The sequence below is a fragment of the Bufo bufo genome, chromosome 5 (genome assembly GCF_905171765.1).
Source record: "Bufo bufo chromosome 5, aBufBuf1.1, whole genome shotgun sequence".
NCBI classification, from domain to species: Eukaryota; Metazoa; Chordata; class Amphibia; order Anura; family Bufonidae; genus Bufo; species Bufo bufo.
Window position 1 is genome coordinate 141258886 of NC_053393.1, and position 21388 is coordinate 141280273.

Below are 21388 nucleotides of genomic sequence, written 5' to 3' on the forward strand. Positions count from 1 at the left end.
TGAAAATCTTAATGGATAAATCATTGACCATCTTATCACGGATTTCATCACAGACCTGTAAATAAGGCCTAAGCCCTTAGGCTGGGCCTTCCTGGTCCCATTGAGTTCAGTGGGAGGTGGGTGTTGAACCAAGGCTGCTGATGGTGCTACTTCAAGTCCTGCCAACCATTTTGATGCCCTAAGGACTCTAGTATGAACCTCTGACACTGTGACCAGCTGAAGAGGGAGTGCAAGATTTTGTATCTGTGAGGGTAACGCGCATCTACGGCTAATAGATCTAATAGCTCTAGTCAGGTTTCTGGTTTCCGCCAGCTTTTTCCTACAAGTTACTTTTCTTTTGGAGTTTGCACCTTGCTGTTAGGTATTATAGAATTTTTTTTTTATATGTGAGCAGCCACCTCTTGGAAATGTCATGTAAGGATCTGCATCTGAGAGGGACCTTGGAGATAATTCTGGTTCAGCCAGAATTTGTTGAAACCGTTGTAATATTTGTGCCTCCATTGTGTGTGAAAGTGTTTGTAGCTGTGTATACCAGGAAGAATTCTCTAGTAGCTTGTTCAACCACACTGCACTTACACTAGTCTCCTGTGTTTTACCTGTACCACAACCCAAGGGCACCCTGCCTTCCATCAGCCAGGAGACTCCAACCAGAGTATGCCATGGGGGAAACACCTACTGACCCTTCATCACTGCTATGCCAACTACCACTCCAACTCTCCTCTCCGCACTTCCCTCTGGGTTGCTGCACACCCAATTATCACAATTATAATACACAAGTAAATATTTTGAATGTTACAGTCACTGAATTGTGCTCTGCTTACATTACACAATAGGCTGCAGCTGCTGGTCAACTTTGTGTAGCCCTGGAGCAAGTAAATACACCCAGGATGATCTCCTGCTGTGAACAGTCTGTGAGACGTACAGTAAAGACAGACATTTTTCATGCCCTCACTATATATATGGTAGAAGGGTTGAAGCCATGCAGCTCTGATGGCTCTGACATAATAGGGAACATCAGTGTCTCATATTCCCCTACAAAGCATTCAACATATCACCAACTTTGATCTTCTACAAGAGACATTCCTGTAGGCACCAGATGTATTGAACAACAATCCTAGTTTGCCTTGGAAAAGCATTAAGGAAGGCTCAAATTCCACCATTCAGTGATAGTGCAGCACAATTTATCTGTGAACATAATTATTGATTGTTAAGTGAATGTTGAACCTGTTAGAAATAATTCACCAAGACCAACAACACGGATTGATTTTTGGGATGGAACAAACAACTGAACAAGACCAGAAAACAGTCCGGACAGTCTGTATCTTTCATGCTTTATAATGTTATGTTTATTGCAGGACAGAGACATTGGGGGATCAGTCTCATTGACATTATATTGTTAGGCTACTTTCACACTGGCGTTTTGGCTTTCCGTTTGCGAGATCCGTTCAGGGCTCTCACAAGCGGTCCAAAATGGATCAGTTTGGCCCTAATGCATTCTGAATGGAAAAGGATCCGCTCAGAATACATCAGTTTGGCTCCGTTCAGTCTCCATTCCGCTTTGGAGGCGGACGCCAAAACGCTGCTTGCAGAGTTTTGTTGTCCGTCTGACACACAATGTAAGTCAATGGGGACGGATCCGTTTTCTATGACACAATCTGGCACAATAGAAAACTGATCCGTTTTGACTTTCCATTGACTTTCAATGGTGTGCAAGGCTATGTTAAAGATAATAGAAATGGATCCGTTCCGAACGGATGCAGACGTTTGTAGTATCTGAATGGATCCGTCTGTGCAGATCCATGACGGATCCGCACCAAACGCGAGTGTGAAAGTAGCCTTAGCTGACAAAATTAAGAACAATCTCTGCGCCCGGCTTTGGAAAGAACAGCATATGTTCACAAATGTAGCTAACATGCAAATATGATAGCCCAAAAAATGGACATAATAAAATATTACCTTGGTTGCGAGACACAGAAAATAAATGAGGTGCATTTAAAAAAACAAAAAAACAAACCCAGACTGATATTGCACACAAGCAGAAAATAAGTGCAATACTTCTGCAGCCAAAGAAATGTTACCTTTTTTGGGTCAATGGTCGCAGTTTATTGCTTCCACATAGGTTACACACAGGCCAAGAGTAAGATTCTCTCTCATTCACTCCAATAATTATCCCTATAGAGAAAAAAAAATATTTCTATATCTGTTAGGTCTCATGCACATGGCCGAGAGCGGTCCGTGGTAACCCGGCCGGGATTCCTGCTGACAGCAGGAGCGCACAGCGTCATTGGTTGCTATGACGCCGTGCGCTTCATGCCGCCGCTGCACTATAGTAATACACTGGTATGATCTATACGAGTGTATTACTGTACAGCAGCGGCGGCATGAAGCGCACGGCGTCATAGCAACCAATGACGCTGTGCGCTCCTGCTGTCAGCAGGAATCCCGGCCGGGTTACCACGGACCGCTCTCGACCGCGGAACACGGCCGTTACTCATATGGACATCACACGATGAGACACAAATCCTTTACACTGTGTGTGTGTGTATATATATATATATATATATATATATATATATATATATTAAAACTACATCAGATAATCAGTCTAGATAAGAGATACAGTGAAATGTATGTAATACAGGTTTGTCAGAGGAGCAAAAAGAGCAGAGTAACATATGACTGCTGGATCAGACTACACATGGGGATTGCTTGTAGTGTGTAACCATGAAGAACATAGGTCTGCACAGGAGCTGTATACACAAGAAAGATATTTTAACTGGGCCATTTACCCCCTTTCCTGATCAGACGCATTTTTAATTACATGCATCTTCAAAAGTCACAAGTTTTTTTCTGCTCCTTTATTTAAATAATGTATCATCTTTTTTTTAGAGATGCATGAAAATATTTTTTATATATTTTATATGGGAAAAATGTAAAAAAAAAAAAAAAGGCTAGATTTCACATTTTAAATTTTTTTAAATAACTCAAATTATTATTTTTTAAATTATGTCCCCTTTTCATTACTGTGGTTTTGATATAAGGGATATACAGTTTACAGTTGCAGGGGGCAGGGACATAAGCAGCGGTGTTCGTTGGAGGTGGCATCTTTTTTTTTTCTTATATATATACATTTTTTATTTTACACTTTGTTTCTCAGGGGGGTATTTTAACTGCTAAGACCCAGCAGCTCGTGTAGGTACTTGGCCCCCAATATTCACATGATTGCCAGGACAGGAGCACTGTTACTATACACAGCACTGTCAAAACTGACAGTCAGTTCCCAACTCCTGCAGCTGGTAACTCTGCAAGAACATTCAGAAACATCCTTGTAGAGTTAAAGGGGTTCTCCCAGCTACAGATATTGTCACCTATCCTCCAGAAGGGTTATCAATATCAGATCAGCGGAGGTGCTGTCAGACCCCCACTGGTCGTCTGTTTGGGGCTGCCATGGCGCTCGAAACTAGACACCATACACTGTGTAGTGCACAAACTTTGCCGAACGGTGTTTCGCTGCTGCCCTCGCCATTTTCCAAAAAGGGTGTGTGACACGGACATGATATAGGCTGGGACAGTAGATTTATCAACATTTACACCAGCTTCCTGGCATAAAAGATGACTGAATTCTACTGTAGCTACATGATGCTGTAGATGGTTGGTATCAAACTAAGATCCACTTGAATACCAGGATCTAATGTTTCCCAGCATATAATTGCCCATCACTAGGGGCAGACTGGGAAATTAAAGCGGCCCAGGAAAAAATACTCAAAGTGGCCCCATGTTTTAGGAAAGTCCAAAATGACAGAAGACGGTTCAAAACAAGTAGGCAGGGCAGGTAAATATGTACTTGTTGCTCCAGCGCATCATATCATCATGTACCTGGCCAGCAGCTGCAAGGAAGACTTGGGCGGCCCCCAGGGCATCAGCCCACCAGGAAATTTCCCTGTAGGGTCTATGGCCAATACGCCCCTGCTGACATGCTTTCTTCCAAAAGTGCATCCTGCTGCCATCCATTCCCCAGGTAAGCGACACACATACTCAGCTATCTACATGTTCCATGGTACAGTTCTAATGTTATGTGCTCATTGTGGGCACTGTCAGGAGTGAACAGGAGTAAGAATGGGCTCTCTGACCAGCAAGCTGCATCGGACCAGAGGGGCTAGCCTTATTTCTCCATGTACATCAATGAACCACTGGCATCCTGATCCATTTGACCAATTCTGGTAGGTATTAACCACAACATACCAGAAACGTCCCACGAAACCTGTCTTTTGGAGATGTTCTGATCGAATCACCTAGCTATCATATTTTGTCCCTTGTCAAAGTTGCTAAAATTCTTGGGCTTGACAATTTTGCCTGCTTTCAACATATCAACTTCAAGGACTGTTTACTTGACATGGGCCAGTGATCAATGTCAATATCATCAATATCACTTCCTTCACCAGTTTTAATATTATGGCTGATCAATCTATATACTCAAGCAGGACCCCTGTTGTCAATAAGTGGCCATAAGCCTCCCGGTGTATATACCCTGAAGACAAGCAGACACACAGTGACATCAATGATTCCTGGTGCCACATATAAGTCTCAGTTGTATACATTATATGAGAGAAAACATCGGAAACCGTTTTCTCCGATTCTTAACGTATGAAGCAAAGTGGAAAAGATTTTGCTGTAAACAACGCTAAGGATTTGTGGTAATTAGCCCTACAAATTGGCACCACACTGGAAGCTCTGCCCTAACACCATTTATCTAACCAGTTATAATTGCAGGTCTGAAACAACATTAAACACAGACGCCAACAAGTAAGGAAAATAATCCTGCATTCGTAATCATCGTCAAAAGTTTCAGGAAATTGAGCAGATTATTGAACCAGGACTCCTATTTTTTACGTGTTTATGCTCTTTTTTTTTTAAGGCTATCTACCACTTTCAAATATTGGACACATATACAGTATAAGCATACATAGGGTAGGCTAACCTTTTGGAGCCTTTATATGTTTTGGCTCAGAACCCGAGGTAATATCAAGCTGAGGGATGACTCATTTTGTTTGGCTTGGTTGCTATAGGTAATAGACGGCCTTGGAAAGGGCTGACCACCTTAATCTTTATCCTGCTCTAGGTTCTCTTAGAAATCAAACACTTGATGATGCAAGGCTTACAATGGTTTAAAGTGGAGAGACATGTAATGTCACGGAATGCCAGTGGATGTAATTAATGGAACATGTAATGATGTGATGTCTCTGTAAGCTCTCCTCTACAAATTGGGCTACAAGTCCAACATACTGTTATTTATAGCTGAATTTATTCTGGTTGTACTTATATGATTTTCAGACAGCTGTAGTTCAGTCACATCTAAGACAGACATGAAACTCTGTAGTTCATTTGACCAAAACATAGATCACCATAGAACTCTATACAGTTTACTGTCCTTCACTGTCCAGGCCTGGACCTAATAATTAACACCTCAAAACATACATAGTTCATACCATCATCTTGGTAGTTCTTGCTGGTTTCACAATGCCTCTCCTTCCCAGACTAGAACTGGCCATACAAATAACTCTTTTGTCAGCCGAACCCCCAAGAACCGTGCTCCCCCCATAAAATACCCATTCAGATCAGCCGAACATGTAAGTGTAAGTGGAAGCAGGGATGGAGTTGGGAAAGATAGCTATTGGAAGATGTTGGGAGAGATAGTTCTTGCATACGTATAGGCAGTTTAGGAGCCCTGCTTGAGAGGCTCAAACTACTCTTATTGAGCTTTCCCAGGTAAAGCATAATGAGCTTTATTACAACAGCTCCATAACACTAGTGGAGTGGGAGCCGTCCCATCTCTCTCCCCAATTCCAGCAATCCAGGCCCTGTTCCGGGTGTTACAGAACCCTGTGTGGAGAAATGCCCTTTCTCTGCTGCAGAGACCTCCTTGGTTGCCTGAATGCCACTTTACGACATGTTATTGGTATAAACTTGCCACTCCACCAGCCACACTGCCACACTAGGTCTTCAGTGAGGTCCATGGTTTTTGAACATGTGACCCTTATTACATAGCTAGAGGTTTGGAAAAAAAAAAGAAGGAAAATGGTGACTGCACCCATAATCCAGATTTTTCTAGAAAATCACTAAATGTGAATATTATCTATTGTCCATAATTCTGCAAGGCATCTCACACCACTCCTGCATCATTAAGAAAATATTCCCATAGGCATCCTATCTCGAAAAGAAATAAAACAAGTTTACTCACTTCCGGTTCCGGCGCGCTCCCATGAGGAGGTAGAGAGAGTCAGCTCCGAGTGCTCGGTTACATCTAGTCGGGGTTTCGATTGCAAAACGGGGAGACAGCTCCTCTAGAACACCTCCGGTGGTGGAGATACTGCCGATGGAAAGATACATCGTGCGCGGCGGCACCCCGACATCAGTATCATTACTCTCACAGCGAGACACATCGCCCTGGAGGGTACAAAGTAAGGTGGCGGACCGGCGCCAAAGACCCACCTGCTCTTCTTCACAGCCTCCTGCTCAGCCAGCAGAGAATGAGGCACAACATATGAAGACCCAGACCCTTTCTCAAGCACAAGGGCTGGAGCTCCCTTGCAAGGAGCTGGCTTTAGAAGTGGCGAACCTGCTAACGCCTGATATTAAGGCGTCCCTGGAAGCTACAGTGGCCACGTGTCTTCAAAATATACAGGGCGAGATCGCACAGCATACGCTCCAATTGCAGGAGTTAGAACAAAGAGTTGGAGATATGGAGGACAGGCTTGATAAAACACAAAGCTTGGCGGAAAGCACCCTCAAGGAGAATCAGATTCTCAGAAATAAAATTGACGACCTGGAAAACCGTTCACGACGGAATAATCTGAGAATCGTGGGACTTCCTGAATCGATCCCCCCTAACCAATTAGCACAAATATGTTCAACGGAATTACCACAGACCTTGGGTCTGCAACAGCAGATGATCGTTGAAAGAGCACACCGTGTTGGTCCTATGAGAGAGGTTCTTAAAGAAGGTTTAGGTCAAAGACCCAAAGCTGTAATAGTTAAATACCTTAACTATGCTGAGAAAGAGGTTCTCTTAAACACCTACAGAAAAGCAGCACGCCCACCACAAATTCGTGGACACAAGATTTTACTATTTGGGGATTATTCGGCTGAAGTAGCCAGGAAGCGGAGAGCGTTTTCCACGATTTGCACGCAGCTTGTCCAGGATAAGGTGAAATTCGCGCTGATTTATCCGGCTACCCTCAGGATCTTTAGAAAGGAGGGCACCATTGAAACATACCACACTCCGGCAGAAGCAAGAAAGAGCCTAGAGGATCGACATGAAACTTATGTCTCCCAGAGGGGGAATCATCATCAAGGACTCCCACGCAGGAACCGCCTGGGATCCTCTCCAAACACTCAGCGAGGAGAACAAAGCCAGACATCAAGCCCAGAATGAGAATGAGACCGTTATAAGTAAAGGTAACTGGCTGAATACTTCCATGAAGGACTTGGTCTCAATAGAGAAAAAGTAACACCGGTCTTTAGAGAATCGAACTTTTACTATGATAGTGAAGAGCACTAATGTTAGATTGTGATTTAGTTCATAATGCGGTAATGTGGTTATACCAGCAACCTTGACCAGAAGAGAGCGAAAAAAGTGAAGTCTAGACTAATATACTGTTGGTTGGTTCTATCTCCTGAAAGGAGAATTATTGTTGGGGTGTTGGGAAGGGGGAGGGGGGAGGGACTTCTTTGTATTGTGATATTCCATGGGTACAAAAATGTTTCTTTATCGATGTTAGTTTCCGGAGGTCGGCGTCCACCGGGTGTGTCTCCTACTAGATCCAAAGTTACTAAGAAGGTATGAAAATTGTGACCTGGAATGTTAAAGGCCTAAAGGCCCCAAATAAGAGAGTGTCGATTTTAAGGCACTTAAAGAAATTAGATGCTGATATTGCTTTACTGCAGGAGACGCACCTGGGGAGGCGGATTTCTGGCGAATGAAGAGAATGTGGGTGGGTCAAGTGTATGGTTCACCAGCACAAGGGAGAAAGGCAGGAGTTCTGACCTTAATACACCGACGTTTGCGTCATAATTTGATCACATGCCACAGCGATGAGGAAGGGAGGGTGTTGATGACTAAATTGGAGACTGATGCAGGAGAACTGACTGTATTTAACATATATGGTCCTAATGTGGGGCAGTCAAGCTTTTATAAGACATTGGTTCCAGTTATCTTGAAGGAGGGTAAGGGGCAAATTCTAGTGGCAGGAGATTTTAATGCAATAGGAAGATTAGAAGAAGATCGTAAACATTCCTGTTCTGATATTTTGCCTAAAACTCAGGGGAACTTTACTTTAGAACCCTTTTTGGAAGCTACTGGGTTGAATGATATGTGGAGATTCTTTAACCCGATGGAAAGAGAGTTTACTCACTTCTCCCATGCTCAACGTTCATGGTCTAGTATTGACTATGTGTTATCCTCACAATTGCTGATGCAGAGAGTGGAAAGGGTGGAGATTTCAGATTTAATTATCTCAGATCACACCCCAGTAATTGCTCATATAAGAGAGATAATGCCTAGAGGTAGTGATTATACGTGGCGGATCCCTAGTTATTTTCTATTAGATGAAGAATTTCATGATAGGTTAAAGGGCTGGTGGTGGGAGTTTCAGGAGAATAACAAGGCACACACGGAGGATCATGTCCTGTTCTGGGAGACGGCTAAATCTGTTCTCAGGGGAAATATAATATCATATACATCAGCTAAAAGGAAAAAAGCACTAGAGCATTATAGACAGGCAACTGAAAAGGTACGGCAAGCGTTCACGTTATTTTTGACAGACCCCTCGTCCATAAACAGGATCAATTGGGTTACTACAAAACACTCATATGACTATTATTTAGAACTAAAAACGAGGATGTTTTTAGACCAAAAGTCGGCTGAATTCTTCAAATTTGGAAATAAAGCAGGTAAAATGTTAGCTAACCTAGTTAAAGCTCAAAGAGGGGGTGGAGGACCTAGTAAAATTATAGAGGAGGATGGAGAGATAATAAGGGATCTAAAAACCATCACGCAGTGCTTTGGAAAATTTTATAAACAACTGTACTCACAGGAACCCTGCAAAGGATCTCGGGGTAAGGAGCTTTTAGCGCAGGTCCAACTACCTCGATTGACAGAGGAAGCACTAACATGTTTGAACTCTCCTATTACAGAGGGTGAGGTGAAACTAGTTGTGAACAACCTAAAAAACGGTAAGGCTCCAGGACCTGATGGGTATACAGGGGAATTTTTCAAATTACTAACTCCAGAACTCACACCAACCTTGACGAAATTATTCAAATTCTTCATGGAAGGCGGAGATATGATGCCTACAGGAAACATGGCATATATTAAAGTTATTTTAAAACCGGGTAAAGATCCGAATTTAACTAGTTCATACAGGCCAATATCACTGATCAACCAAGATCTGAAGATCTTTACTAAGATTCTAGCAGATAGACTGGCAAATTATATGCCAGACCTATTAAGTCCACATCAGGTGGAATTCACTAGAAAAAGAGCGGCGGTGACAAATATCAGAACTGTGCTTGCTGTACAGGATTATATAGCTCATAATAAAGTGAGCAAAAGTCAATCAGCCTTTCTATCGTTAGACGCCGAAAAGGCTTTTGATAATGTAAATTGGAGATAGTTGGGATGGACCCTGGACGCCTTTGGAGTAAGGGGTTTGTTCCGAACGGCAATAGATGGTATGTATAGTAAGCCACAGGCAAGAGTCAGTCTTCCGGGTTTCCTTTCTGATTCATTTACGCTTGCGAAGGGAACTAGACAAGGATGTCCCCTTTCACCCCTTCTCTTTAATTTAGCTTTAGAGCCTTTAGTGAAGTATTTGATTCACTCAGATACTTTTGAGGGAATTAAGGTAGGTGGGAGGGAAGTAAAATTGATATGCTTCGCAGATGATGTCCTGATATTCATGTCTGACCCTCAGAAGCATGTGCGGAAAATAGTGGAGAAAATACTTTACTTCGGCTCTGAGACGGGGTACAAGATTAACATCAGTAAAAGCCAACTGTTAATCCTGTCTGAGAAGACGCCTCACCCTAACACTTTTGAAGGAGTGGAGGTGGTCCCGCAATTTTTGATATACCTTGGTATTAAAATAGGAAAATCGCCAGCCTCTTTATATACACTGAATTACATACCTCTTATACAGAAGATAGAAAAAGAATTAGATAGATGGTCTAACCTCCCCTTATCTTTATTTGGAAGAGCCCACCTAATAAAAATGATTAGTTTTGCGAGATTATTATACCCAATGCAGACAATTCCTTTGCTAATTAAACACACTGACGTAAGAAGAATAAACAAAAGCTTTATCCAATTTCTTTGGAATAAAAAACGTCCGAGAATTAGCTATGAGAAACTGAACCTGACAAAATGGGAGGGAGGAATTTACCTTCCTAATATTAGAAACTACAACCTGGCTGCCCTAGCTAGACATATTAGGGATTGGATCTGGAACACCTCTTTTTTCTCAAATAGAGCTCTGGAGAGTGCTTTGGTTGCCCCTTGGGATCTAGTAGCACTTTTACACTCAAAAATAAGATATTTGCCATTAGGGGTAAAATCTTATACCTTGATTAAAGATACAGCAGCGGCATGGAGAGCGATCAGAAAACTATATAGGTTACCAATGTATGTTTCTCCCTACATGCCTCTCTGGATGCTCCCAGCCTTCGCTTCTGGAAGGGAATCAAAAATGTTTCATAAATGGAAGGAAAAAGGGATGATCAGGCTAAGAGACATTTTGAATCCTTCAGGGTTGGAAATACTGTCTTGGGAAGTTATTAAAAACAAGTTTTCATTCCCAGACTCCAAATACTGTCATACATGCAGATTAAATCCTATTGTAGGCAACAAACTTCAAAGTTGGGAGATAGTGACAGATTGGCCTGGTTCGAGGGACTAATGGGTAAAGTAGGATTAACCTGTTCTCTATCGGATCTGTATCATAGAATTCAAAATATCCATACTTTAGCCTTGGGAAAGACAGTTTTTAAAAAATGGGAGAGAGAATTGCAGGATGATTCCCTGACGGGGAAAATTAGAGCAGGCATGGAGAGAGTGAGGCAGGCTATTAGCAGTGAAACCTGGAGAGAGATGCAATTTTGTATTATTCATAAAGCAACATACGCATTTGATATCTCATACAGGGATGCCCCTGCTCATTACCTTAGGAGTTGCCCAAAATGTCAACTCCCAAAGGCTAATTTACTCCATGGTCTGTGGGACTGTCCAAATATCTCCCAACTTTGGAGTCAGGGCAGGGAGTTTATTAAAGAAATTTGGAAGGTGGAGGTGAACCCTTCTCCACAACATTGCATATTTTATTGTATTCCGAGAAGCCCAGAGGGAGATCAAAACCAAACTATAGGAGTTAAAGGAGTACATCTATTTTTATTGGCTATCATATTAAAATGGGGAAATTTTGTAATGCTATTTCTGCTTTATTGAGAATGATTTGTACAAAAAAATATATTCTTATCTGGTCACTACAGGAAAAGTATTATCTGATGAATGTTTATAATGCAGATAATGTAAGAATATCCCTGATATATTCGATTTGTACATGCATAGTCTTTTTCTTCCCTCAATAAAGTTTATTGAAAAAAAAAAAAAAGTTTACTGACGCTCTTACTTAAAAATGTTGCGAGTATGCTGCAAGGAAGGTCAGCGACACAATGAAAAAGGGAAGAAGTAAAAGAAAAATCCCTGCGCTTACTCTCTGACTGCACCTAAGTACCAATGACTAGAAGCGGGGTTCTACCACGTCTGCTGTCCTCTAAGTTATAAGTAGTATCGCCGTCATACCCTACCTGTTCTTCCAGAGGAGAGCCCGCAATGTTGATGCGTAGTGGTGAATACTTGATAGTTGTCCCGATCCTCCAGTCCAGTGGAAGCAGTCAGGCTGTGTAGTACTCTAGAAGTATAGGTAGGCGTGACGGTGTCACATATACAGTGGGGGAAATAATTATTTGACCCCTCACTGATTTTGTAAGTTTGTCCAATGACAAAGAAATGAAAAGTCTCAGAACAGTATCATTTCAATGGTAGGTTTATTGTAACAGTGGCAGATAGCACATCAAAAGGAAAATCGAAAAAAAAACTTTAAATAAAAGATAGCAACTGATTTGCATTTCATTGAGTGAAATAAGTATTTGAACCCCTACCAACCATTAAGAGTTCTGGCTCCCACAGAGTGGTTAGACACTTCTACTCAATTAGTCACCCTCATTAAGGACACCTGTCTTAACTAGTCACCTGTATAAAAGACACCTGTCCACAGAATCAATCAATCAAGCAGACTCCAAACTCTCCAACATGGGAAAGACCAAAGAGCTGTCCAAGGATGTCAGAGACAAAATTGTAGACCTGCACAAGGCTGGAATGGGCTACAAAACCATTAGCAAGAAGCTGGGAGAGAAGGTGACAACTGTTGGTGCGATTGTTCGAAAATGGAAGGAGCACAAAATGACCATCAATCGACCTCGCTCTGGGGCTCCACGCAAGATCTCACCTCGTGGGGTGTCAATGGTTCTGAGAAAGGTGAAAAAGCATCCTAGAACTACACGGGAGGAGTTAGTTAATGACCTCAAATTAGCAGGGACCACAGTCACCAAGAAAACCATTGGAAACACATTACACCGCAATGGATTAAAATCCTGCAGGGCTCGCAAGGTCCCCCTGCTCAGGAAGGCACATGTGCAGGCCCGTCTGAAGTTTGCCAATGAACACCTGAATGATTCAGAGAGTGACTGGGAGAAGGTGCTGTGGTCTGATGAGACCAAAATAGAGCTCTTTGGCATTAACTCAACTCGCTGTGTTTGGAGGAAGAAAAATGCTGCCTATGACCCCCAAAACACCGTCCCCACCGTCAAGCATGGGGGTGGAAACATTTTGCTTTGGGGGTGTTTTTCTGCTAAGGGCACAGGACAACTTATTCGCATAAACGGGAAAATGGACGGAGCCATGTATCGTGAAATCCTGAGCGACAACCTCCTTCCCTCTGCCAGGAAACTGAAAATGGGTCGTGGATGGGTGTTCCAGCACGACAATGACCCAAAACATACAGCAAAGGCAACAAAGGAGTGGCTCAAGAAGAAGCACATTAAGGTCATGGAGTGGCCTAGTCAGTCTCCGGACCTTAATCCAATCGAAAACCTATGGAGGGAGCTCAAGCTCAGAGTTGCACAGAGACAGCCTCGAAACCTTAGGGATTTAGAGATGATCTGCAAAGAGGAGTGGACCAACATTCCTCCTAAAATGTGCGCAAACTTGGTCATCAATTACAAGAAACGTTTGACCTCTGTGCTTGCAAACAAGGGTTTTTCCACCAAGTATTAAGTCTTTTTTTGTTAGAGGGTTCAAATACTTATTTCACTCAATGAAATGCAAATCAGTTGCTATCTTTTATTTAAAGTTATTTTTTCGATTTTCCTTTTGATGTGCTATCTGCCACTGTTACAATAAACCTACCATTGAAATGATACTGTTCTGAGACTTTTCATTTCTTTGTCATTGGACAAACTTACAAAATCAGTGAGGGGTCAAATAATTATTTCCCCCACTGTAGATACTACTTCTAACTTAGAGGACAGCAGACGTGGTAGAACCCCGCTTCTAGTCATTGGTACTTAGGTGCAGTCAGAGAGTAAGAGCAGGAGTTCTTCTTTTACTATCTTGAAAAGAGTGGTTACCTCACAATGAAACACAAATATCTAGTTTTGCTCGATGGAGTAAAGTATGCCATATCTTAATCACAGTGGAAAGAAAGTTGAGACACATGAAGAGCCGCCATGCTTTAGATAGTGCATACAATCATTTGGGAATTGTATCTAACCATATAACACTTTATCTGATAATATGAAAGTGAAAAGGGTAAGATGACATGTGCTTGTTATTTTGCTCTTGTACCAACCTTTCACGGTGCAGAGTGCATTAGCCTCAGTTGAAGAATCCAGTTCATCTAGTCTGACAGGGCCAGTCAGCTCGCTAATGCCAAAAGGGCCGGATAAAAGGGGCTTTTGTAATGAGAGAACTGTGCATTCAACACAAATTATCCCGCCTGCCAATAAAAACATTTCAAATTGTGCTGTGTACACTACAGCCATTCAAAATGACTACTGAATGACAGGACAAAATATAAAGACAATGGGAAAGATTTGCTAAAGTACGTATTCCATAGAATAAACTATATTTGTTCTGAGATCCATTTTTATGAAAGTCAACTTGCCCTGTTTCTGACATGAAAAACATTATTTGCTTGCATCATGCACAGAATACAGCAATTGGTTACAGTTTTTTTTATTTTTTTAAATATGACAAAATTAGGTGATGTCTTAACATCTATATAATTATTCTATTCTATAAATGCTTAAAGACTTGTCCACTTCTGCGCTGGAGGCTGTGTTTGGGGCTTCCGTCGCAGATTCCGTCAAAAACAGCGGAGAGAAAAGTCCTCTGCTGATAAGGTGAACTCCTGAAGGAAAACCAATAAGACCCCATTATAGTCAATGGGATTTGTTTGGCTCCATTCAGGTAAGTTATGTGCCGAATCCGTAATTTCTGGTATTTTTCATTGTTCTGCTATTGCTCCAATGGAGCAGAACAATGATAATGAATTAGCAGTGCTGTGAACTCAGCCAAATATATTCTAAAATCAACAATTCAAACTCATCGGGAAAAATATACATATGCGACTTACCGTTTTCTTTCACTGCATCCTTGAAAAATATACTGCAAGTTAACTTCTTTGAAAAATTGTCATACAGTGTGTTGTCCAGTGCACAAGATGGCAAAACACAAACTGTCAGGATTCTAGGATTTATGGAGGTCTCAGATGCCACTTGGAGAGTAGTGTCTGTCACATACAGCCGTAACTCTTTCTGCAGTGGAATGCTACTTTGTATCTAGAATTTCAAGTAAAACAAATACAGCATTGTTATTGTATATATGAAGCAAACATTTTAGCACAATACAGGTACTGGACATGTCATTACATGGCAGGTAATATTAAAAATGTGAAAAAGTGTATTTTGTGTACATTAGGAAGAAGAATAAATATTTCTATTTACAATACAAGATTCAATATGTGGAATAACAACACTAGTTCTTACATTATACATACAAAATCGATACAATACTAAGGTACATACATTGATCAACAACTGGACAACTGGAATCTGTCCTGGTGACTGCAGCAGGTCTGGCTTCCCTGATCCTTAAGGCTGTATTAGACAGCCCGATTCTGCCAGTGATTGTCGTAAAGGAAGCGTTTCTTCCCGGTAATCGTCTGCCTGCTAGCGGAAGAGACAGCTGCTATTACATACACAGCAATCTCCTGCTCAGTATAGGGAGGAGAGATCGTTATATCATGGCTCTTCCCTATACTGAATCATTATTTACCGGTGTTCTGTCATTCTGGTGGACCTTATCGATATGTGATTCTCCTCTAATCCACCAATCGGCAGCCTCACACACAGTCGCACACCCCTGCAAATCCTCCAATCACTATCCTGCGGGTGCAAATTTAGGCGGGTCCTGGCCGTCTCCTCTGCTCTTCCACAGGCAGATTACTGTGCCCAGGATCCAGGGGAAGCCGTGGCTGGTTAGGCCGATGAGCTTGACCATAGAGCGGGCGCTTCCCCAAGACTAGGTGCTGTGGGCACAGACACCGAGCCTCTTGGACATGGCGATATCTATGGCCATGAGGGAGTTCCAGGCGATGCCTTTAAAGGACGTGTTGAGCTGCATGCAGTCCTCCTCCGCCAGGACCCGCCTACATTTGCACCCGCAGGATAGTGATTGGAGGATTTGCAGGGGTGTGTGACCGTGTGTGAGGCTGCCGATTGGTGGATTAGAGGAGAATCACATATCGATAAGGTCCACCAGAATGACAGAACACCGGAGGCAGATCGTGATTAGACACCACAAACTACCGGCTGCAAGAGATGATTTTTTTTAACCTGTCAAAAGATTTGGATTGCCCGATGAACAAGCATTTGCTCATTCATTGGGCAGTCTGAGGCAGTATTAGACTGCCAGATGAATGCTAATGAGCATTACTACGAAAGCTTGTTAGTGATTATCTGCCGAAAAATCAACAGATGTAACCAGGGAGGCTATACATTCAAAAAAATTCCAGATCATATAATGTGAAATTATTATTTATTATTTTTACTATTGATTTGAAAGTGCCATTAATTCCATGGAGCTGTTGTTAAATAATATGTGATATAATATTATTTGATATTTAATATAAAGTATGCATTACATTACACACCATTTATAGTAATACACTTGGCAATGGGAGGTCTGTATGGGGACGTCAAGAACTATATTTGAAGTCTACCATATATGACAATGTATAAGCCCATACATTTGTAAAGACACGCCTGTATCTATGGTATAAATGACTGACATGGACAGACAAGAGGGGGTCTTCTTACACTCACTCTCACTCTCTGTTGGGGGTTGTTGGTTGCTGGAGAAAATGAAGGGAAGACACATGGAGCTTGAGAAGAGGATTCCTGACCTTCAACAAAGATACAGTACTGATCAAAAGTTTAAGACCACTTGGGAAATGGCAAACAATCATATTTAGCATGGCTGGATCTTAACAAGGTTCTAAGTAGAGGTTCAACATGCAACAAGAAGAAATGGGAGTGAGACAAAACATTTTTTGAGCATTCAATTTAATGAAAACAACGAATAAACTGAAACAGGCTGTTTTCAGCTGATCAAAAGTTTAGGACCACACCTCCAAAAAAAAACTAAACCCCGCCCCCCCCCCCCCCCCCCAAAACAGATATCCAACTTCCAAACATGGAGTAGCTCCGCCGTTATTGTTTATCACTTCAAAAATTTGTTTCGGCATGCTTGATGCAAGCGTTTCCATGAGGTGAGTGGGAACATTTCTCCAAGTGGTGAAGACGGCCGCACGAAGGCCATCTACTGTCTGGAACTGTTGTTCATTTTTGTAAACTTCCCTTGCCATCCCCAAATGTTTTTAATTGGATTTAGATCAGGGGAACACGCAGGATGGGCCAAAAGAGTGATGTTATTCTCCTGGAAGAAGTCCCTTGTCCTGCGGGCATTGTGTACTGTAGCGTTCTGCAACATCTGGACATAGCCAGCGGCCGTTTGACGCCCCTGCACTTCCTGAAGCTCCATTGTTCCACTGAAGGAAAAAGCACCCCAGACCATTATGGTGCCCCCGCCACTGTGGCGCGTAGAAAACATCTGAGGTGTGATCTGCTTGTCATGCCAGTAACGTTGGAAACCATCAGGACCATCAAGATTACATTTTTTTCTCATCAGAGAATAAAACTTTCTTCCACCTTTGAATGTCCCATGTTTGGTGCTCTCTTGCAAAGTCCAAACTAGCAGTTCTGTTGCGTTCAAGGAGACGGGGTCTTTGAAGACGTTTTTTGTTTTTGAAGCCCTTCAGTCTCAGATGCCGTCTGATAGTTATGGGGCTGCAGTCAGCAGCAGTAAGGGCCTTAATTTGGGTCGAGGATCGTCCAGTGTCTTGACGGACAGCCAATTGGATCCTCCGGCTCAGTGCTGATGACATTTTTTTGGGTCTTCCACTTGACTTTTTTGTTCCATAACCCTCAGGATCATTTAAGAAATTCCAAATGACTGTCTTACTGCGTCCCACCTCAGCAGCGATGGCATGCTGTGAGAGACCCTGCTTATGCAGTTCAACAACCCGACCACGTTCAAAAAGGGAGAGTTTTTTTTGCCTTTGCCATCACAACGTGTGACTACCTGACAGAAAATGACAATGAATCCACATCTTTGCACAGATTTGTCCTTTTAAAGGCAAGTGGTCCTAAAATTTGGATCAGCTGAAAAACAGCCTGTTTCAGTGTAATCGTTATTTTCAATTAATTGAATGCTCAAAAAATGTTTTGTCTCACTCTAATTTTTTCTTGTTGCATGTTGAAGCTCTACTTGGAACCTTGTTAAGATCCAACAATGTAAAATATGATTTTTTTGCCATTTTTCAAGTGGTCTTAAACTTTTGATCAGGACTATACCTTAAGGACTACCAACATTCACTCATGGACAATTAGACTAAGACTTTTCCTAAACTATTTCTGTAAGTAATCAACTCTTATGAAGACCGATAATAAATCGCATTATTCATTTTTTATATAACTCTTGTTTAATCCTGGTGATGTGTCCTCCAGGTGTTCTTTACTCCAAATAAGCATACACTAGATTTGGAAAGGATAACCAAATCAGGTTGATACATTTTTCATACGTAAATATTTTATATTTGGAGACATATATTACAGCTGTACATCAAGAGTGGGTTACACAAATATAATATAAAAATACAATAAACAAGAAGGACCCTTAATGCAAGAGCTTAAAGTGGGAAGAACACAGTAGGTGAGGCTACTTATCTGGCTGTGTGGAGAGCAGGTCAGAGATGCAAGCAGGGAACAGGTTGTAGACAGCCTTATATGTATTTGGTGGTATATTAAACTGAATTTGCTGGCAATGGAGAACCAATAAATGGGATTAGCATATGGGAGCGGTAGAGGAGAAACAAGGAGAAAGGTGGATTAAATGCAGCAGCAGAGTTGAGAATAGATTGGAGGGGAGCGAGAGTGCTAGATGGGAGGCCACAGAGGAGAATGTTGCAGTAGTCCAGGCAGGAGAGGACGAGGGCATGCATTAGCATTTTAGTTGACTTAGGGGGTGAAGGAGGAGAGAATATGAGAGATGTTCTTGAGTTGAAAGTGGCAGGTCGAGGTAAGGATTTGGATGTGTGTCATAAATGACAGGGCACAATTAAATGTTACCCCCAGGCAGTGGACCTGAGAGACTGGAAAAAGCATTGTGCTAATAACTGTAATGGACTGGTCAGGTAGGGGGGCTGAGTGACATGGTGTAAAGATGATAAATTCAGTTTTCTCCATGTGGAGAATTAGGAAGCGGGAGGAGAAGAATGAAGATAAAGCCGACAGACATGCTGGGATACTGGATAGCAGGGAAGTGGCATCTGGGCCAGAGAGGTAGATTTAAGTGTCATCAGCATAGAGGTGGTATTGCAAGCCATGGGACTCTATGAGCTATGCCAGGTCGAATGTATAAATGGAGAAAAGTAGGGGAACAGGGACAGAGCCTTAAGGTACACCAACAGAGAGGGGGCGTGAGGAGGTGGTGTATGAATAGAAAACGCTGGTGGTTCTGTTGGTGAGGTATGAGAAGATCCAGGAGAGGGCTAGGTCTATGATGCTGAGGGTGAAGTTTTGTAACAGGAGAGAGTCTTTGACAGTGTCAACGGCAGGCATAAGTAATCGGACCCTTTACTCATTGCTTAGATGTAGCACTTCTGGGAGTGATTACAGCCTCCAGTGTTCTTTGGGAATCTAAAGGCTACATGCACACGACATTTTTAACGAACTTCTATTTCACTGATGCCTTTCTGAGAGACGGACGTTAAAAATGAACCCATTCAATTATATGGGGGCAGTCTGTTAGTGAAAAACGGACAAGATAGAACATGTTCTATTTTTTGACGTGCGTTTTTCACTGACAGTCAAAAAACTGCCGTGTGAATAACCCCATAGACTACCATCGGTCTTAAAACAGACGTGTGATGGCCGTTAAAAAAATGTACATCACATGTCCGTCTTTCACTGTCGTGTGCATGTAGCCTTATGCCATTTTCAGGTCTCTCCAGAGATGTTTGATTGGATTCAAGTCAGGGCTCTAGCTGGACCACTCAAGGACATTCACAGAGTTGTCCCTAAGCCACTGGTGTTGTCTAGCTGTGTGTTTTGGGTCATTGTCTTGTTGGAAGGTGAACCTTCAGTCCACTCTGAGGTCCTGAGCACACTGGATCAGGTTTTCATTAAGAATATTTCTGTACTTTGCTTTCCCTCAACCTTGACCAGTCTCCCTGTCCAGCTGCTGAAAAACACCCCACAGCATTAAGCTGCCACGACCATGCTACACTGTAGGGATGGTATTGGGCAGGTGATAAGCAGTGCCTGGTTTCCTCCAGACATGACGCTTAGAATGGAGGCCAAAAAGTTCCATTTTGGTTTCATCAGACCAGACAATCTTATTTCTCACAGTTTGAAAGTCATTCAGGTGCTTTTTTGGAAGTACCAAGGGGGGAGGGAGGGGTATGTATATTTTACTAAGAAGAGACTTATTTATGGCCACTTTGCTATAAAGCCCAGATTGGTGGTGTGCTGCAGTGATGGTTGATCTTATGGAAGTTTCTCCCATCTGTACACAAGATCTTTGGAGCTCAGCTAGAGTGACCATTTGGTTCTTGGTCACCTCTCTTACTAAGGCTTTTATCCCCTGATTACTTCATTTGTTGGGACAGCCAGCTCTAGGGAGAGTCCACAGGCCGCTGTGCTTATGGGACCTTTCAGTGCATCATAAATATGTTTCACTTCTTCAGGTCTGTGTCTCCCCACAATCCTGTCTCTGAGCTCTACAGGCAGTTCTTTATTCCTCGTGGTTTGGTTTTTGCTCTGATATGCATTGTCAGCTGTGAGACCTTATACAGACAGTGATGTGTCTTTCCAAATCATGTCCAATCAACTGAATTTACCACAGGTGGACTCAAATCAAGGTGTATAAAAATCCCAGAGATGATCAAGAGAATTGGGGGGCCCCACAGCTACATTTCAAGTGTCATAGTAAAGGGTCTGAATACTTATATCCATGCAAAGCTTTATCTTTTCCTTTTCAATAAACTTACAAAACAATCTACAATTCTGCTTTAACTTTCTCATTTTTGGAGTATTGAGTGCAGAATTATGTGGGAAACATTTTTTTTTTTTAATTTTAGCAAGGTGCTGCAAGACAAAATACAAAGAAAAGAGTCCTAAGACATTCTGAACATGCTGTACATTGTAGTCTTCCTGCAGTCATTCTAGGAACATGCCATAACTTTAGAAGATAGGACTACAGCTTTAAAGGGGTTGTCACTGGGTCACGTACCGCCTGGGATATGTGTCATCACTGAGGCCAGTCATTATACGCAGCAGCACATCTGGCTCCCGTCCACTCCATAAGTTGACAAGCAGGAAACAGGAGCATGGCGGACTGAAGGAGCCAGAACCGAGAGGCTGCTGAAAAGGGTTTTTTTACAGGTGGACATCCCTTTTTAAGACACTTTGGCTGCATTCTAACCTCTATATTAACAGTTTAATAAGAATTTCTTGTTCTGTAAAAATTAAATAATAACTATTCTGCCTTATCATGTGACCTCACTTCCATTCATGGAAATAACGATATGCACTACACACAGGCCAGTCATTCAGAGATGTGTATGTAATCTCATACATAGCAAGATATACAAAT

At 42.2% G+C, this 21388-nt stretch overlaps 1 protein-coding gene across 2 annotated transcripts in view; it reads right to left on the reverse strand.

The window, feature by feature from the left end:
- Nucleotides 1–21388, reverse strand: part of SPIDR (scaffold protein involved in DNA repair) — a 581260-nt gene that overhangs the window by 9748 nt on the left and 550124 nt on the right. For both annotated transcript variants that reach the window (XM_040431991.1, XM_040431990.1), the window contains 3 exons: nt 14748–14952; nt 13962–14108; nt 2079–2172 (listed from right to left, as the gene is read on the reverse strand). In XM_040431991.1, the coding sequence (XP_040287925.1) occupies nt 2079–2172; nt 13962–14108; nt 14748–14952 (446 nt within the window). The remainder of the gene's footprint in view (nt 1–2078; nt 2173–13961; nt 14109–14747; nt 14953–21388) is intronic.